Here is a 15924-nt window from a genome sequence, read left to right as displayed (position 1 = left end):
ACACCAAGAAATCAACGATTAAAGTTGAGAATTAACAAAGAACACGGTCGCAGTGAACAAGAACAAAAACCCCTGGCAGCCATGCCAGGCCTTCGGCCAACAATTTTCTCGACATGAGACCGTGGGCTGTCTCTCTTTCTTCTCCAGACAGGAAGGGCAAAAAAACACGGGAAAAGTCCACAAGTAGAAAACGAACACATGGGGAAAGTGGAAACACCAAACAGCACAGCAGAGGAGGGGGACTCATGACACGAAGCAAGGAGCGGCCATGATAGTACACACACACACACACACACACACACACACACACACACACACACACACACACACACACACACACACACACACACACACACACACACACACACACACACACACACACACACACACACACACACACACGTACCAACAGCCAGCAGGGGGCGAGAGAGAGGAGAGAGAGGAGAGATGTCATTTTTCATGCTTTTTTTGAAAATGTCATTGGATACGTGATGTGTGGAAAACAACACTTCACAACATAGAGCATAAACAGCACGGTCTTTATTTTGAACAAATCTGTATTCATCTCTCGAAAAGGTATAAAATTAGTGAACATCTAACTTTGCATTCTTTCGAACCGCTATTTTGCCCCCGAAACAACACCGAATCAGTGGAATTAAATCACGAGATTTCCTGAGAATCAAGATTGGCTGACCCCACCAAACTTTATGCAGTTAATAAGCCAATTCAATCGTTTTTGTTGTGAACCATCATGTGTGTTTTAAGGTCGAATGAACGAATGAAAGATTCTCCACAACTTGTACATTTGAATGGGAGTTCTCCATTGTGAATCATCATGTGTGTTTTAAGGTGACATGAACGAATAAAAGATTGTCCACATATTGTGCATTTGTGTGGGCGTTCTCCATTGTGAATCATCATGTGCCTTTTTAGTTCGGATGAACAAATAAAAGATTTTCCACAGCTTGTGCATTTGAATGGGAATTCACCATTGTGAATCATCACGTGCCTTTTAAGTTCGGAGGAACGAATAAAAGATTTTCCACAACTTGTGCATTTGAATGGATGTTCTCCATTGTGAAGCCTCATGTGTGTTTTAAGCACAGATGAATAAATGAATGATTTCCCACAAATTGTGCATTTGTACGGGCGTTCTCCATTGTGAATCATCATGTGTGTTTTAAGGTGACATGACTGATTAAAAGATTTTCCACAACTTGTGCATTTGTGTGGACGTTCTCCATTGTGAATCGTCATGTGTGTTTTAAGATTAGATGAATAAATGAATAATTTTCCACAAATTGTGCATTTGTGTGGGCATTCTCCATTGTGAATTATCATGTGTATTTTAAGATGAGATGAATAAATGAAGGATTTTCCACAAATTATGCATTTGTATGGGAATTCTCCATTGTGAATCACCATGTGTCTTTTCAGACTAGATGAATAAATGAATGATTTTCCACAAATTATGCATTTGTGTGGGCGTTCTCCATTGTGAATCATCATGTGTGTTTTAAGGTGAGATGAACGAATAAAAGATTTTCCACATATTGTGCATTTGTGTGGGCGTTCCCCATTGTGAATCATCATGTGCCTTTTAAGGTCGGATGAATGAATAAAATATTTTCCACAGCTTGTGCATTTGAATGGGCGCTCACCATTGTGAATCATCACGTGCCTTTTAAGTTCGGATGAATGAAGAAAATATTTTCCACAACTTGTGCATTTGAATGGGCGTTCTCCATTGTGAAGCTTCATGTGTCTTTTAAGATTAGATGAATAAATGAAAGATTTTCCACAAATTGTGCATTTGAATGGACGTTCACCATTGTGAATCATCACGTGTCTTTTTAGTTCGGATGAACAAATAAAAGATTTTCCACAGCTTGTGCATTTGAATGGGAATTCACCATTGTGAATCATCACGTGCCTTTTAAGTTCGGATGAACGAATAAAAGATTTTCCACAACTTGTGCATTTGAATGGGCGTTCGCCATTGTGAATCATCATGTGTGTTTTAAGGTGAGATGAACGAATGAAAGATTTTCCACAAATTGTGCATTTGAATGGGCGTTCACCATTGTGAATCATCACGTGTGTTTTAAGTTGAAATGAACGAATAAAAGATTTTCCACAACTTGTGCATTTGTTCGGGCATTCTCCATTGTGAATCTTCATGTGTCTTTTAAGGTGAGATGAATAAATGAAGGATTTTCCACAAATTGCACATTTGTGTGGGCGTTCTCCAGTGTCACTTATCACATGCGATTTTCGGGTGGACGACTGAATGAACGATTTTCCATAAGTTTGATCAGCTTTCTTTCCTTTGTGAGACAGGTGAAAATTATTCTCTGCAAACATTTCATTATTCGGTTTGTCTTGTTTGTAAAAAGTCCCCTTGCTCGTTTCAGTTGACAGGTCCTGCAGGTGTGTGTCTGAGCTGTTCCGACAAGTTGCTGCAGTCTCTCTTGGAGATTCAATGGATCCACCTGTAAATGTAACATCACATTACCTGTAAAAAAAAAAAAATCAAAATCTGTACAATACTTGTCATATTATTCTGACAAACGTACCCATACATGTACAACTGTATTTGCACAAAAGTAAAAAAAAAAATTATTGATGTAAATGTACATTATTCTGTGTTCAAGTTTGGGTTTTCCCCATGATATTCATAATTTAGGGTAAATTCATCCAATTATCAATGATGAGCCACATGTTTGCTCTTGTAAATTGACAGCTTTTGTAAATGTGGGTGAAACAAACTGCTTTACTTTATTGGACAATTCATTGAAAACAATACCCCAAGTCGTCTTCAAATACAAACGTCAATATTAAAAATTACCCCCGTGTGGGGGTGACGGTCATCTCTGCAATACCACAAGTTCTCAATGTTCAGTTCACGTAACCATGAAACAGTCTAAACTAACCGTTTAGATTGAAATAGTTCACAGAGATACACCAGGATAATACTACTCATGACATAATTAATAAATATGTATTGTTCATTCAGTACCCGGATTAACACATCAGAATCACCAGTTAGTGCAATACGTGGTTTTCCGGTCCGTCCACTCTCTGGGGACATTTCACTTCCGGATGTAGAAAAAAAAACGAAAAAATAGGCTTAGCTCTCGGGGATTATGATAATCCTGTAGATGATTCTTCCCTGATTATAATGCAACTTTCAGAATGATAATTCGTCAAATATTTATAGAGATATTGAGGTTTGAAAAATCGTTAGAGCAGGCAAATTCATTAATTATTAATTCCACAGAAGTTTCGTGACATTGCACAAAGTAACATGTCACGTATGAAAAAACATTTTGTATGCCCGATTCATTAATTATGGAATGTACTCATTGATATATTAATCAGAAATACCCGAAGCATGAAGCATAATTTATCACTTATCCCCTCATCCGGGATCCGTGGCCTCGCCCCACAGCCTGCAGCCCTATGTCCGCCGGTGATTATGTTAGATATTGGCACGATCGAGAGGAGCCTGCGAATTATCCCTGCTGATGCACTGAATTGATGCAATCGTTCGGCCAGAATATTCATTGTCAAGATGTTGCGTGATTAAATCACCAATGCAGTCACTCAAATTTATACCGCCGACATACTTCTGAACAATCACCTTCGCCCCAGAAACCACAGTCAATCTGAACCACGCTGGCCACTGCTCAGACGCCATGACCGGACTACTGCGCAGTTCTACAACTCAGTTTGGTTGAAGATGACTCGGCATTTTGGCGCGCACGCACGAAATTATATTTTGAAAATAAATGCCGACGTTTATATTTCGGGTTTTGAAACTTTTGCACCTTCGGCGGAAAATGTATAAATATAAAAGGCTAAAAATGTGTTTTATATTTATATTTCATTTCTCCTTCCTTCCTTCTTTGCGAATTGCATCGGCGTTTTTGGCCATCTTCCAGATCACGTGACGATCAAACGGGAAGGAAATTCAAAAATCTGTCTGGTTAGATACAAGATAATATTTTTTACTATCATAATCAATAAACAGTTGCTGAATATCTTGTAGAATGGCAGAAGAGATAGGTTTTGAAAATGGCGATTTTTATAACTTACGTGACCTCGTCCCTGACCTTGAACCCAGACAAAAGTTATATCGTTGTGCAACACTCATGGACCTCTACCCATATACTAAGTTTCATCAAGATCGGAAAGAAAAATTGTTGACGGATGGACATTGGGTCCGGCTTTATGAGGTCATTTCGGCAGAGATGACCTAATAAAAAGACAATGTTAAAGATTGTTGAACAAAAACAAAAAAAAAAATCTGGAACTGTCATGCTATTGACGTTGAATTATCTTACGTACTGTGGGAAACTGAATTGTTCATTGAATTTATTATGAGGTAAAATGCCAATTTAGTTCAGTTCATGCTTTAAGAAAGAATTCAATAAATATATGCTGGGAAAGCTTGCAGGGAGGCATTGTACATATTCCTTCGTCGTCGTAAAGGACCTTGTAAATCCTTAACTCTTGACTCGCTGGCCCAGATGGCCAGGGCAAGAAATCACATCCTCTTTCCTCCCCTCACTGGACAATTTGGTGCAAGCACCAATAAGAGACCTATTCTCATCCTGTGTTTGTGATTTTCACTTTATAAAGTTCCATCTGTTAATTTCCTTTGATGTATTAACCACACCCCGGTGAGATCACATATATAAATATATATATATATATATATATATATATATATATATATATATATATATATATATATATATATATATATATATCATGAACAAAAACACACACACACACACACACACACACACACACACACACACACACACACACATACACACACACACACAATGATTTTTGCCGAAACAACGCACAAATCAAGGAAATGACCAAATACCAAGATTGCAAAAATGAAGTGAAAATATCCTGGAAGTTGAAGAGATCCAAAATTGTTTTCATTTTGTTGCCATTTTTTTCTGTCACCCCCACTCTTCCACGAGACAAGTTCATGTGTAAACATGTAAAATAAAATCAACAAAAAGTGTCCAATTAAAGCCCAATTAGAAGTGACGATCGGTCAAATTTAGGATAACAGGATAAAACAAGGTACATTATTGTTGGCTATTTTATTTCACCAAATGATGAAAGGGACAATGGATGTCTGAGAAGTTTATCTACCATCGTGGTTATTTCTTAAAGCAATGAAATTAAACTTTGCGTTTTTCTTTTTTCTTCACAACAGTGTACATCATCAAAATGTTTGATACAACATGTAGAGGCATTGACAGAAACCTTCATAGAGATGTCTCTTGAAGAAAGAAGCTTTGGAGTCATTGGGCTCTCATGTATACAGACTGACATTATCAGGTCAGGTCAGATTAGATCTGTGACTTGCAAAAGGTATCATGTAAATCTGCACGAACCTGTTCCAGGGTCGGGTTGTCGGCGACGAAACCCTCTCCCCCACCCCAACTAGTGCCCAACTGTGTCTGTGGACGTTCTCCTGCAGTTGGGTAATCTTTATATGAGGAGGTTGGTGGCAGGATTTGCACTCCATTTGCACTCCAAAAACCATTCATTCCACAAAACATACAAAAAGCATTAAAAAAAAAATCTGAAAACCCATTCTGTGGGAGTACTTCCTGTGCTGCTGCCATTCACAGAGCAACTCACCGGATGACAGGATTGAGGCAAAGCCTTCGGGTCCCCCAATCTTTGATGATAGGAGGGAAACCTCGGGGTAACCTTCCCGGGTCAGATTGCGGCCGTGTTTGCCGGGGTGGTACTGAGGTGTCGTCCACCAGACAGAGGTCTCCTTGGGTTAGCGTGTGGCTCTTCGGGTGGGTTCCTGGAATGTCCGATCCCGTAGAGAGGATGATCACCGTTCTCTGTTATCATCTGGGCTCAAGTGTTTGGACATCGGTGTTGCAGCACTCTCTGAGTTTCAGAAACAGGATTGCAGCGAGATCATGGAGAATGGCTACACCTACGATTGGTCTGGTCGCTCTGATGGTTACCATGCCTGAGGAGTTGCTGTGGCTGTGTCCAATAAGCTGACTCCAATGATAATTGAGGTAACACCCGTCAACAAGACGAAGGATTCATCACTCCTTGGGTGTCATTGGCCTGGTCTCTGGATATGCTCTGACTGAGGCGAGTGATCTCACTGTGAAGGATGCATTCTTTGCCATGCTCGAGTATGTGGTTGATAGATTTCCAGTGTTGGGGGATTTCAATGCATTGACGAGAACTGATAGGGATGGTTATGAGACATGTGTTGGTCCCCATGGCTTTGGAATTGTGAAGCAGAATCGCACTAAGTTCCTTGACTTTGAAAAAAGTCATGGACTTAGGGTGGCTGGTTCATAGTTTCAGCGCCCATAGGCTCATCGCTGGAATTGATATTCCAACGCTTGCGGTGTGGCTAAGGAAATAGACCATGTGCTCGTTGATGGTTGCTGGAGGATGATCCATAAATGCAGTGTCTTCAGGAGTGCTCAGTTCCTCAATACTGACCACAGGCTTGTTGTAGCAGCTCTGAAGTTGCAGCTTAAATCCAGGAGAATGGAACCATCCCAGCCTTGGCTCGATGTTGGCAAGCTCAAGGATGAGAAGGTTGCCGAGGAGTTTGCGAACAGGGTAAGTGGGGATTTGGGGGGTCTGCATGCGTTGGCGGATCCTGAAGAGTTGTGGAGTGCCTTCAAGACCACCATCCTTGATGTTGCCGTAAGATGTCTTGGAACTTATCAAAGGGCGAAAAAGAATTTTGTCTCTCAAGGGACACTGGATACCATTGACCAGTCACAGGGCCAGGCTGAATGGCAAAGCTGAGCTGTTCAGGGAGCTAAGGCATAAAACTACACGTGCACGAAGGGTGGACAAGGAGGCCTCTGTGCGAGGAATCGATGAGAAGTTAGAGCACCACCTGTGGTCAAGTGATTCTCATCCTACTTCCAGGGAAATTTGCGCATTGCGTTTCTCCAAGCCCATCCGTCAGTGTACTGCAGTGAGTGCAGAGGGTGGTGGGCTCTTGACAAAGGAGTCTGAAGTGAAGGCCCGCTGGGCCGGTTACTTTCAGCGGCTGTACCAGGCTGATCCACCAACTGTAAAGTTGAATGTCAGGGGTGGAACTATCCCTATTGCTGAAACTCCAGCCAACTGTGGTCCACCTATGTTTGGGGAAACACAGATTGGTGTACCGGTTGAAATGGGAAAAAGCTCCTGGGATCTTGGGTATTGATGCTGAACTTCTCAAGGCTGGTGAAAATGCTGTATCCGTGTCGTTGCATGCAGTTCTCTGCTCTGCCTGGAACACAGGCATCATTCCAACTGACTGGAAGAGGGGCCTTGTCCCTCTCTGGAAAGGGAAGGGTGATCGCCAAGACCGCAACCTCTACCGAGGGGTGACGCTGCTCTCAGTGCTGGACAAGGTCTTTGCCCGGATAATTCTTGATAGGGTTCACCACCATCTGCTTGAGCACCACCATCCAGAGCAGTCTGGTTTTACACCAAAGAGGTCAATGATTGACGGTATCCTTGCTCTTAGGGTCCTCACCAAACGCAGACGAGAGTTTTGGCAGGGGCTGATTGCAACCTATATTGATCTTTGTAAAGCGTTTGATTCAGGGAATCGGGATGACCTCTGGAGGATTCTTGGTCTTCATGGGGTGCCACCAAAACTGATCAATCTGATGTTTGAAAGAAACTCTGGGACTGAGAGTGCTGTGAGACGTGGTGATACAATCTCCGACTTATTTCCGGTTGTTACTGGAGTTCGTCAGGGGGTGTATACTGGCCCCCACAATTTTCAGCACTTGTGTGGACTGGATTCTGGGGAGGATGTCGGAGAGATCAAGTTGCGGTGCATTGTTTGGGAATGTCAAGATCTCTGACATTGATTTCACGGATGATACAGTCATCTTGGTGGAGACACAAGATATCCTTTTGGGGGCATTCGAGGTGCTGAATGGAGACAGAGCCACAGGGATTACGTGTTTCCTGGGTCAAATCTAATATCCAGCTTTTCATTGACATCTTGGATGCTGCTATCTTGTCCAGACCTGATTGTGGTGAGGATGTTGAGATCATGGGGAGATTTCTTTTTTCTCTCTCTCTCTTTTTCTCTCTCTCTTTTTCTCTCTCTCTTTTTCTCTGTCTCTGTCTCTGTCTCTGTCTCTCTCTCTAGTGCAGCTTTATGGCTGCTGGTTGCATCATTGGCTGGGACGCGGCTATGCCGCTGATGCAGCGGCTACGCTGCTGACCCAAACAAGCAAAAACAATGATGAATTCATCAGGAGGAACCTGGATAGGATTCTCATTTCAGCTGCTGCTCCTCTTACCCACAAACCCTTCCAAGCACAGCCAAATGAGCATTATTCAAAAAATAATTAAAAAAAAATTCTCAAAAAACCCCAAAGGAACCCAACTCAAAAAAAATTCAATAATTTTGGCTGCCAGACCATATGTCTGATTAAGTTGAAATTTATAATATACATTCCCTATCACAACTACATCAAAATTTTGAAGTTTCGCATCACTTGATATCATGGTTCCAGAGAAAACATGATTTAATATTTTCCTTAAATCCAACATGGCTGTCAAACCAGGCAACTTTTCAATTATTCCTTAAAAAATTTGTACAAGCATGCCTTGGGGAACATTTGTGTGAAGTTTCCCCTCGATATGTCCAGCCCTTCTGGAGAAGAATTTTACGTTTTAGGGTAAATCCAATATTGTTGCAAAAACCATGTGACCGATGACATCATATTTGTGAAACTTTTGCTCCTCATGGAAAGGTGGTCATTTGTGAAATGCTTCCCCTCGGCCTGTTCAGCTCTCTGAAAGATTTATGAAGGTTTTAAAAACAGTTTTTTTAAAACAATATAGCTGACAAATCACATGACCGATGATGTCATCAAAAAAGTTTGTGTGGACCATTTTATCCCAAGATGACCCTCAAAAATTTTCATCCTGATTGGATGGAGCATTCTCCATATGCAATTATGATGTCATCACGAAGGCACTGATGAAGTCATACTCATTCACCATGAGTCCTTGCGAGGTGTTGTCTCAATTCTTTCCTTGGCGTGGTTTCATTGATGCAGAGGTACAAAGTTTTTCCCTTTTTTCCAATCTAGCTGCCATACCACTTGACTTATGACATCATAATTATCATGAGAATATTCTACCTGAGTACTCACATGTATGGTGAAAATTTAGTCTCGATCCAACAAGTGGTTGCGGAGAAAAATACAAAAGTTCTGCGCGGACAAACAAAATCAGACAGACAGACAGACAGACAGAGAGACAGACACAAATTGCAATATCCTCTCATTTGGCGAGGGTAATAAATATTGCATTAAAGCATCTACTCAAGTTCTTCCACAAAGAGAAAAAAATATAACATTTCCCCATGGGAATAACGTCGCATCAAAGGATTACGATATCAAAGCATTACGGTCAGAAGAAACTGCCTCGATGTTACGAGATGCTTCTGATGCGACCACAACTTCAGTGGGAATTTCACCACCAGCAAAAATAACAACAAACAAAAGAGAGAAGCCAAGAAAAATGTAGAGAACCCAAAATAGAGAAAGTTTTCTCCGAAACCTGCATTGATTGGCAAGTTAACCACAACTGTGAACAAACATGTGACTTGTTTTTTGTCTCAAAAGTCAACCTCGTGGAAAACTTAATGAGAAAGAGGGGCACATTAACAGATTGGCAAATTCAGAGAATGGAAGGAATAAACTAAAGCTTAGACATATGACCATATGATATGGGGAATGGAAAGGATCAAAAGTCAGCAAGTGGAGAAAAGCTCAGGATTGGGTTTGGGTTTGGAAAAATCATCTGTTGAGAAATTGAATTGAAGTACTAAACCTGCAAGATACCCGGGAAGTATGTACACACGTCGTTGGGCTACCTCGACTCCGTTCAAATCTTGACACTAATATGGAATAGGCAAAGCCGAGGAGCGAACATAGAATTCTTCTTACATTCGATGCTGCAATTTCCGGTTACTTCGGCCTGGATTCGGGATCAGCGATCAAATAATGTAAATCACGATTAAAAATTATTTTTTGATGATGCGGGAGATATCTTTATAAAAGTTCCGGAACTAATTAAACAATCACTCCGGGTAATTAAAATACTAAATAAAACACTTCCTGTCATGAAAAAAATCACTTTCAGATGAATAAAATTAACTTTGGGGAAAAAATAATTGAATTAATAAACAATTCCGGTCATGATCTCCCGGTGCGCATAATTCCCCATGACAAAAACCGGAAGCAAAAGGGTCACAGCCGACACACGGATTCCAAATTGCCAAGGTATTGTGTTGTTGTTGTTGTTGTTGTTGTTGTTGTTGTTCCCTAAACTCTCATGTGCACGCATTGAGTATGAAGCTCACGATGTTCGCTTTTAACTGTCATCCTGGTTTTTCACATGCAGTGAATTCATCTGTGCATCCTTTGCTGCCCATTGGATGAATATAAACTGTGTCCCATCTGACAGCAGTGGTCAGGCTGAATGTTGTTTTTTTGCTCCAACAGGCCACCTAAAGAGATATTTTGGTGGCCCGCATAATATTTGATGAGTGAATAAATTCACAAAGATCAGTATACATGTTTAAATTACTATTTCTCATGACATATCGATCAAATTTCAGTGGTTTTCACACCAGCAACCTCATAAGTCGTAATCACAGAACACCACCGTCTGCTATTTAATAATCTACCCACTAACTCACAGCAACATAACTTGGACGGCAGTTTCTTGCTATCGCATGAGCATTTTTGAATCGATGCTTCAGTTTTTGCACTGTTTGTTCATTCATTCATTTTCGTTGTCATTTTTCCTGCTTCCGATGTTCCAGGTTCTGCCTCTCCAGTTTTCTTCTTTGCCATTGCGTGCTGGTGATTTTCAATTTCCTGGTGTTTTTGTACATTACACTTCTTGAAGTTGGTGCAACCGGGGTGAAACACATTTTGCTTCCTTCCTGACTCTGATCCTCCCAAATCCTCCCTGCACACATTGAAGAACATCACGTCCCAATCTTCCTCAACCAAGACACAGAAATTCTCGCTCTCTCCCAATCCGGTCGACACTTCCTCATCCATTTCTCAAGTTCATATTCTTGTTTGACCCGTTTCCTGTTTTCTGCTCGTTTCTTTTTAAGATTTGATACATTTTGTACACAACACCATATGATGGAAACCTCAGTACACTTCTTGTCTGAAATGGAGTCTCAGAAATGTGATCAAATGGGTCATTCCAGCCCTCCTAAAATTAGACAGCGAAGAAGAAGTCGCATTTCTGACACGACATCCATGGGTTCACATAACTGGTACACAGGTGCTCATGCATGGTGAAAAAAAAGACAACACAAAACTAAATTTGTACTTCAAAAATGCGGACAGTTCAAAAGTGTACTCCGACGACAACAGAGGCTTGTGATGGAAGGTTTTCTCAACTCGTGTTGGTCAGTAATGCTCTCCATGATGATTATGCAAACTGATGACACTGGGATTTCAAAATTTAAGTGCACAAAATCAAGTTTATAAATTATGACATCATAACTTGAGATTTAACAAAAATAGATCCAGTAACAAATGAGCAAAGAGGAGGAAGAGGTGGTTTTCTCAGCTAGTTTTTTTCGTTCATCCAAAACCATTTCTGCAGATCCTCAGTGGAGAATCAAATTTTTAAAAATTGGATGAATAGCTGTTCATTGCACAGTTGCACCACATGCGGCCAACAATGTGATGCGTGCACGCTGCAAGCGCGGCCTTGCTTCGATATCAAAGTTCCATTGTGTAATGTTGGAGAAAGCCAGTGCATGGCCGAAGAGCGGGAAATGCACCACACCTCTCATAAGTAAGCATTGCATATCTTGAAGATTTTGATACAAGTGGCCATGTGGGCCACCAAGGCTGGAGGTTTTAGTGGCCCGACGAAGCTTTTGGTGGACATTGGCACCAGGGCCAACACTTATTTCAAACCCTGGCTAACATTAGTTGATGGACATTTATGATCCCATGGTGTCTTTCACAAAGAGTCAGTGAGTTTATCCCAAAATCATAAGCAATTTTTTTGAATCCTAATGAAACCTGCAACAGGAACAAACCCAGACTTTCAACAATGTTGCAAACCAAGAGCCAAGTGTTGCACACGTAATGAAAATTGAAGTTCCCGAGTTCCTCCAAAGAACCAGCGTTCCATCTACGCTGTTGTTGACGATTCACCAATAAGTAATGAAACCAGTCCAGTGGCTGAGATGAGGTTGGAGCATTGGAGTTTTCATACTTCTGCTCCCTCAAAATGGCTGTAGCTGTTGAAGAGTTCAGGTAGAGCTAGAAATAGCAAAGGACGTATCTTGTGTGGCATATCTTGGTTGATTTATTCGGCTTTCTTTGACTAGAATAGCCGAGTGTTGACCAACTATCTCATCCGAGTTGCAGCTGGGAATGATTGCCAAGGTGTGAGCCAATTGGGTGTTTCCTCCAATGACAGGTGAGAGACGTGATTTGGGCTTTTAACACAAGTGAATTGCAATGGACTCGGACTCCCAAACAACAGCATGAGAGCACCGGAGAGCAATTGTCTCCCAAGACACTGAGCAGAGGTGAATGTGCATGCCTGAATAATCGACCGTCATGCAACGGTTTTTCTAATTCCACACCATGTGGCCGTTTCATCGTGTGCAGTTGTCCTCACGAGAGAAATTGTCTTTCACTGGAGGATCGACCCATGGCTCAAAATACAGATTAACTCGTTTAAAAGTTCAGATTCAGACTGGGTCACTCGAACCTGAACACGCTGCTTCTGCTCTCCCAACTCAGGCTCCATCCATTGGGACCTTACTCTGTTCAGAGCGTTGGTGCTGCTGAAGAAGTCTTCTTGGATACTGGGCACAACCGTGGACAGGTCGCCACTCCGACGAAGGACACCAGAAAGCTGGTCCTCATTTTGCCGACTTTAGATGGATGACAGGCTGTCAACCCCACCTGGTATCAATTCAACAGCGAAGCAGGACATGAACTCAGGACCCAAGGATCCAAAGCCTCCCACTCCAGCCATGAAGCCAACACAAGGCAATAACTCAGAATGGAGGTCCTCAATGTCACACAATAGATCATGGCCATCTCTCCAGACATATCTCGAGCTTCATACCCAGCCTGGCACACCACATTGCTCTTCAAACTCTCTGCCTATGGAATCCAAGGCCATCTCCACAGAGGGTTTAATGACCTCCTCTGCTCTCGCAGCAAACACGTGCCTCCCGACAGAATCCTTTACCTCCTCTCTCTGTCAAGGCTGGAGTGCCCCAAGGCAGTGTGTTGGGCCCCGTCCTATTCTTCACCAACATTTTCTCTGACTCTCCAGAAAATCCTCATTATCTGTTTGTTGATGTCTTCACCCACTACCGTGGCATCTTTCAGAGAGAAAAGTAGGAGCCTCTTCCCTCTCTTCAGACATTGATCGACTCACAAGCTGATAAAAGATGTGGAACATGTCCTTCAATTCTGGCAAATCTCATTTGGAAAAAGGGATTGCATTCCAAAACAATCTCTTTTTCCAGTCATTCTGATTTTTTTCCCTTTTCCCTCATCTCTACATTTGTTAGTTGGTTGTTTTGTTACTTTTCTGTTTCATCCCGGCTTTCAACTTCCTCTTCTTCTGGTGTTTCATTCAACTTGTGTGCATCTTGTTCACACCGATGTGTCCTTATACTCTGCCGTTTTTGTTTCCCCCTTTGCATCAACTCTTGGTATTTCACGAGCCTCTATCATGTGTGTACAAAAATAAAAGAACATTTTAAACTAAACAAACACAGATCCCATCAGAAGTGAAGATCATATAACTCACCATTCAGCTGGTCACTTTGCTCCTCTTCCACACCAAAGGAGTACTCATCTTCAATTTTTATCTGTAGAATGTCAGGAAATCCTTCCAGCTCTTCACCCTTCATTTCACACCCGAGCACAGTCGGCTGTTCCGATTCCGGCTGCACACGACAGGAATCCTTCCATCAGCCAACGAGAGAGTACAGTACACGGTGGGTGAACCTCTAAAGAGGTAGTAAACATACCACTCCTCCTGATGTTTGCTCCACCATGAGTACCTTGATCCCACACAGTACCTACAGGTGAACTACCTCTGTACTTGAGACCTTATCCTTTGTCTGAATCAGTTACGGCATCTCACACAAACGCGCACCTTTTGACACCGCCCCCCCCCCCAAATAAATTGTACATGTTGCAGGTTCTTCAGCCAATACTGTCATTTTATTCCATGTTGATGTAAATTTTGATTTGGCTCCATATAAAATGTACAAATCTTTTGATATTGATATAAAATCTGAGCCTGTTCAGCAGTTTTGGAACTGGATGGTGTCCATAGAATACTTACCCAGCACAGTTAACGGTTTTGGAGATATAGAGGTGCAACGTTTTTCCAAGACGACACCTGTACCACATGACCTATGACATCATGATTATCATGTAAATATTTTACAGGAGGAGGCACTCCTGTGGTGAAAATTTTGTGTCCATCAGACCAACAGTTGCTGAGAAAACAAATTCATAATCATTGAATAAGTGTTGTACTTGTCAAATTATGATGTCATAATGAAGGGGGGGTGAGTGTGGGGGTGGGGTGGGGTGGGGTGGGGTGGGGTGGGGTGGGGTAGGGTGGGGATGGGGGTGGGGGTGAGAGTGAGGGTGAGAGGTTTAACAAAGTAGATCCACCCTTTACCTTCTCACACGATTCGTCCTCCTGACGAGTTTGGTTAAGATTTGATAATTAACTTCCGAACACATCGACCGCAGACACACAGACACACATAAACACTAAATTACGTAGTTTAAATGACGACACGACAGAGAGTCCACTGTTCCACCATTGTGTTGCATGAGGTCGACAAATGAATAAAGCCGCCATTGGTCACGTGATGATCCGAAAAACATGAACATCGCGGGTCACGTTACGTGGTTACACTGATCACCGGTATCGAGTTAAGAAACATGTTATAATCACTAATTTATTGCTACTCACGAGGTTTAAGAACAACAAATCTTCACCACACTTTCTCCCCTCACAACTCGCTTCAAGAAATGTTTCTTTCCCTGTTTGTGTCTCAAGAACACGAATCGACGCTTGACAAACACACAACTCTTCTTCTTCTTCTCTTTCCAGTATTACGTGACATCTCTCCAATCCCTCCCGATTATTATCTCATCCCCACTAACCTGAATTACCAGAGCATTTCTTACAGTTTAGAATCTTCTTAAAAATCATTCCCCACAAAAATATCTAACGGTGAAAAACCAAGGAAAAAGAAGGTTCCACAAGCCAAGCTGGAAGATACACCTCCGGTGGGATTTTGAGTTTCACGGCACAGACGATCGGCCATGGGCTTGATAGGGTCACCGTGCACCTCCCCTCCTAACAAAACGATGTTTTTTTGAAGTGTCTGGATATGCTGAATACGAATTTGAATGTTAACATTGAAAATATTGGGATGCACTACCTGTTTCAGCCTCATGAGAAGGGGAACCCTCAAAAATGAATTTTCGTCATTTGTGCCAAAAGCGATTTCCACACCCAATCAGAATGGCTTCTCGACGACTCATTACACTGTCAGACAACACATATTATGGCTTATATGAAACATGATCTCATGTTGGTTCCATGTATGTGTCAAAAATTAATATATCCAAGAGCTTATATAACATGTTGAGTACATGTACTGACTGTATCGTCTTATCAACCGTTCATTACTGTGTTGTAGAAGTTTCAATAAAGCTTATTTTTAAGACATTTTTTTTTTCTTCTGCCAAATAATCCAGAATAAGAATCTGACTTGATTTGTAATCCATATATATATATAGTATCCAAATACAATTTAATCCAGAT

General features: G+C 41.7%; 1 protein-coding gene across 4 annotated transcripts; it reads right to left on the bottom strand.

Moving 5' to 3' along the window:
* Positions 1-518: 518 nt before the first annotated feature.
* LOC147009373 (uncharacterized) lies at positions 519-15305 on the bottom strand. Of its 4 annotated transcripts, XM_085861906.1 has the most exons (3): positions 15064-15304; positions 13876-14014; positions 519-2492 (listed from the first exon to the last, which is right to left on the bottom strand). In XM_085861906.1, exons 2-3 carry the CDS (start codon positions 13976-13978, stop codon positions 727-729), a joined length of 1869 nt encoding a protein of 622 aa, XP_085718032.1. In that variant the 5' UTR covers positions 13979-14014; positions 15064-15304; the 3' UTR covers positions 519-726. The 4 variants fall into 4 exon arrangements, with proteins under 4 accessions (XP_085718032.1, XP_085718035.1, XP_085718034.1 ...); XM_085861909.1 differs by lacking the exon at positions 13876-14014 and having other exon boundaries at positions 519-2515; positions 15064-15305; XM_085861908.1 differs by lacking the exon at positions 13876-14014 and having other exon boundaries at positions 15064-15305.
* Positions 15306-15924: the final 619 nt, after the last annotated feature.

This window comes from Eptatretus burgeri, chromosome 17, assembly GCF_056783735.1.
Source record: "Eptatretus burgeri isolate ZD-2024b chromosome 17, Ebu_testis_v1, whole genome shotgun sequence".
Lineage (NCBI taxonomy): Eukaryota > Metazoa > Chordata > Myxini > Myxiniformes > Myxinidae > Eptatretus > Eptatretus burgeri.
This window is presented reverse-complemented; position numbering and strand designations above follow the sequence as displayed.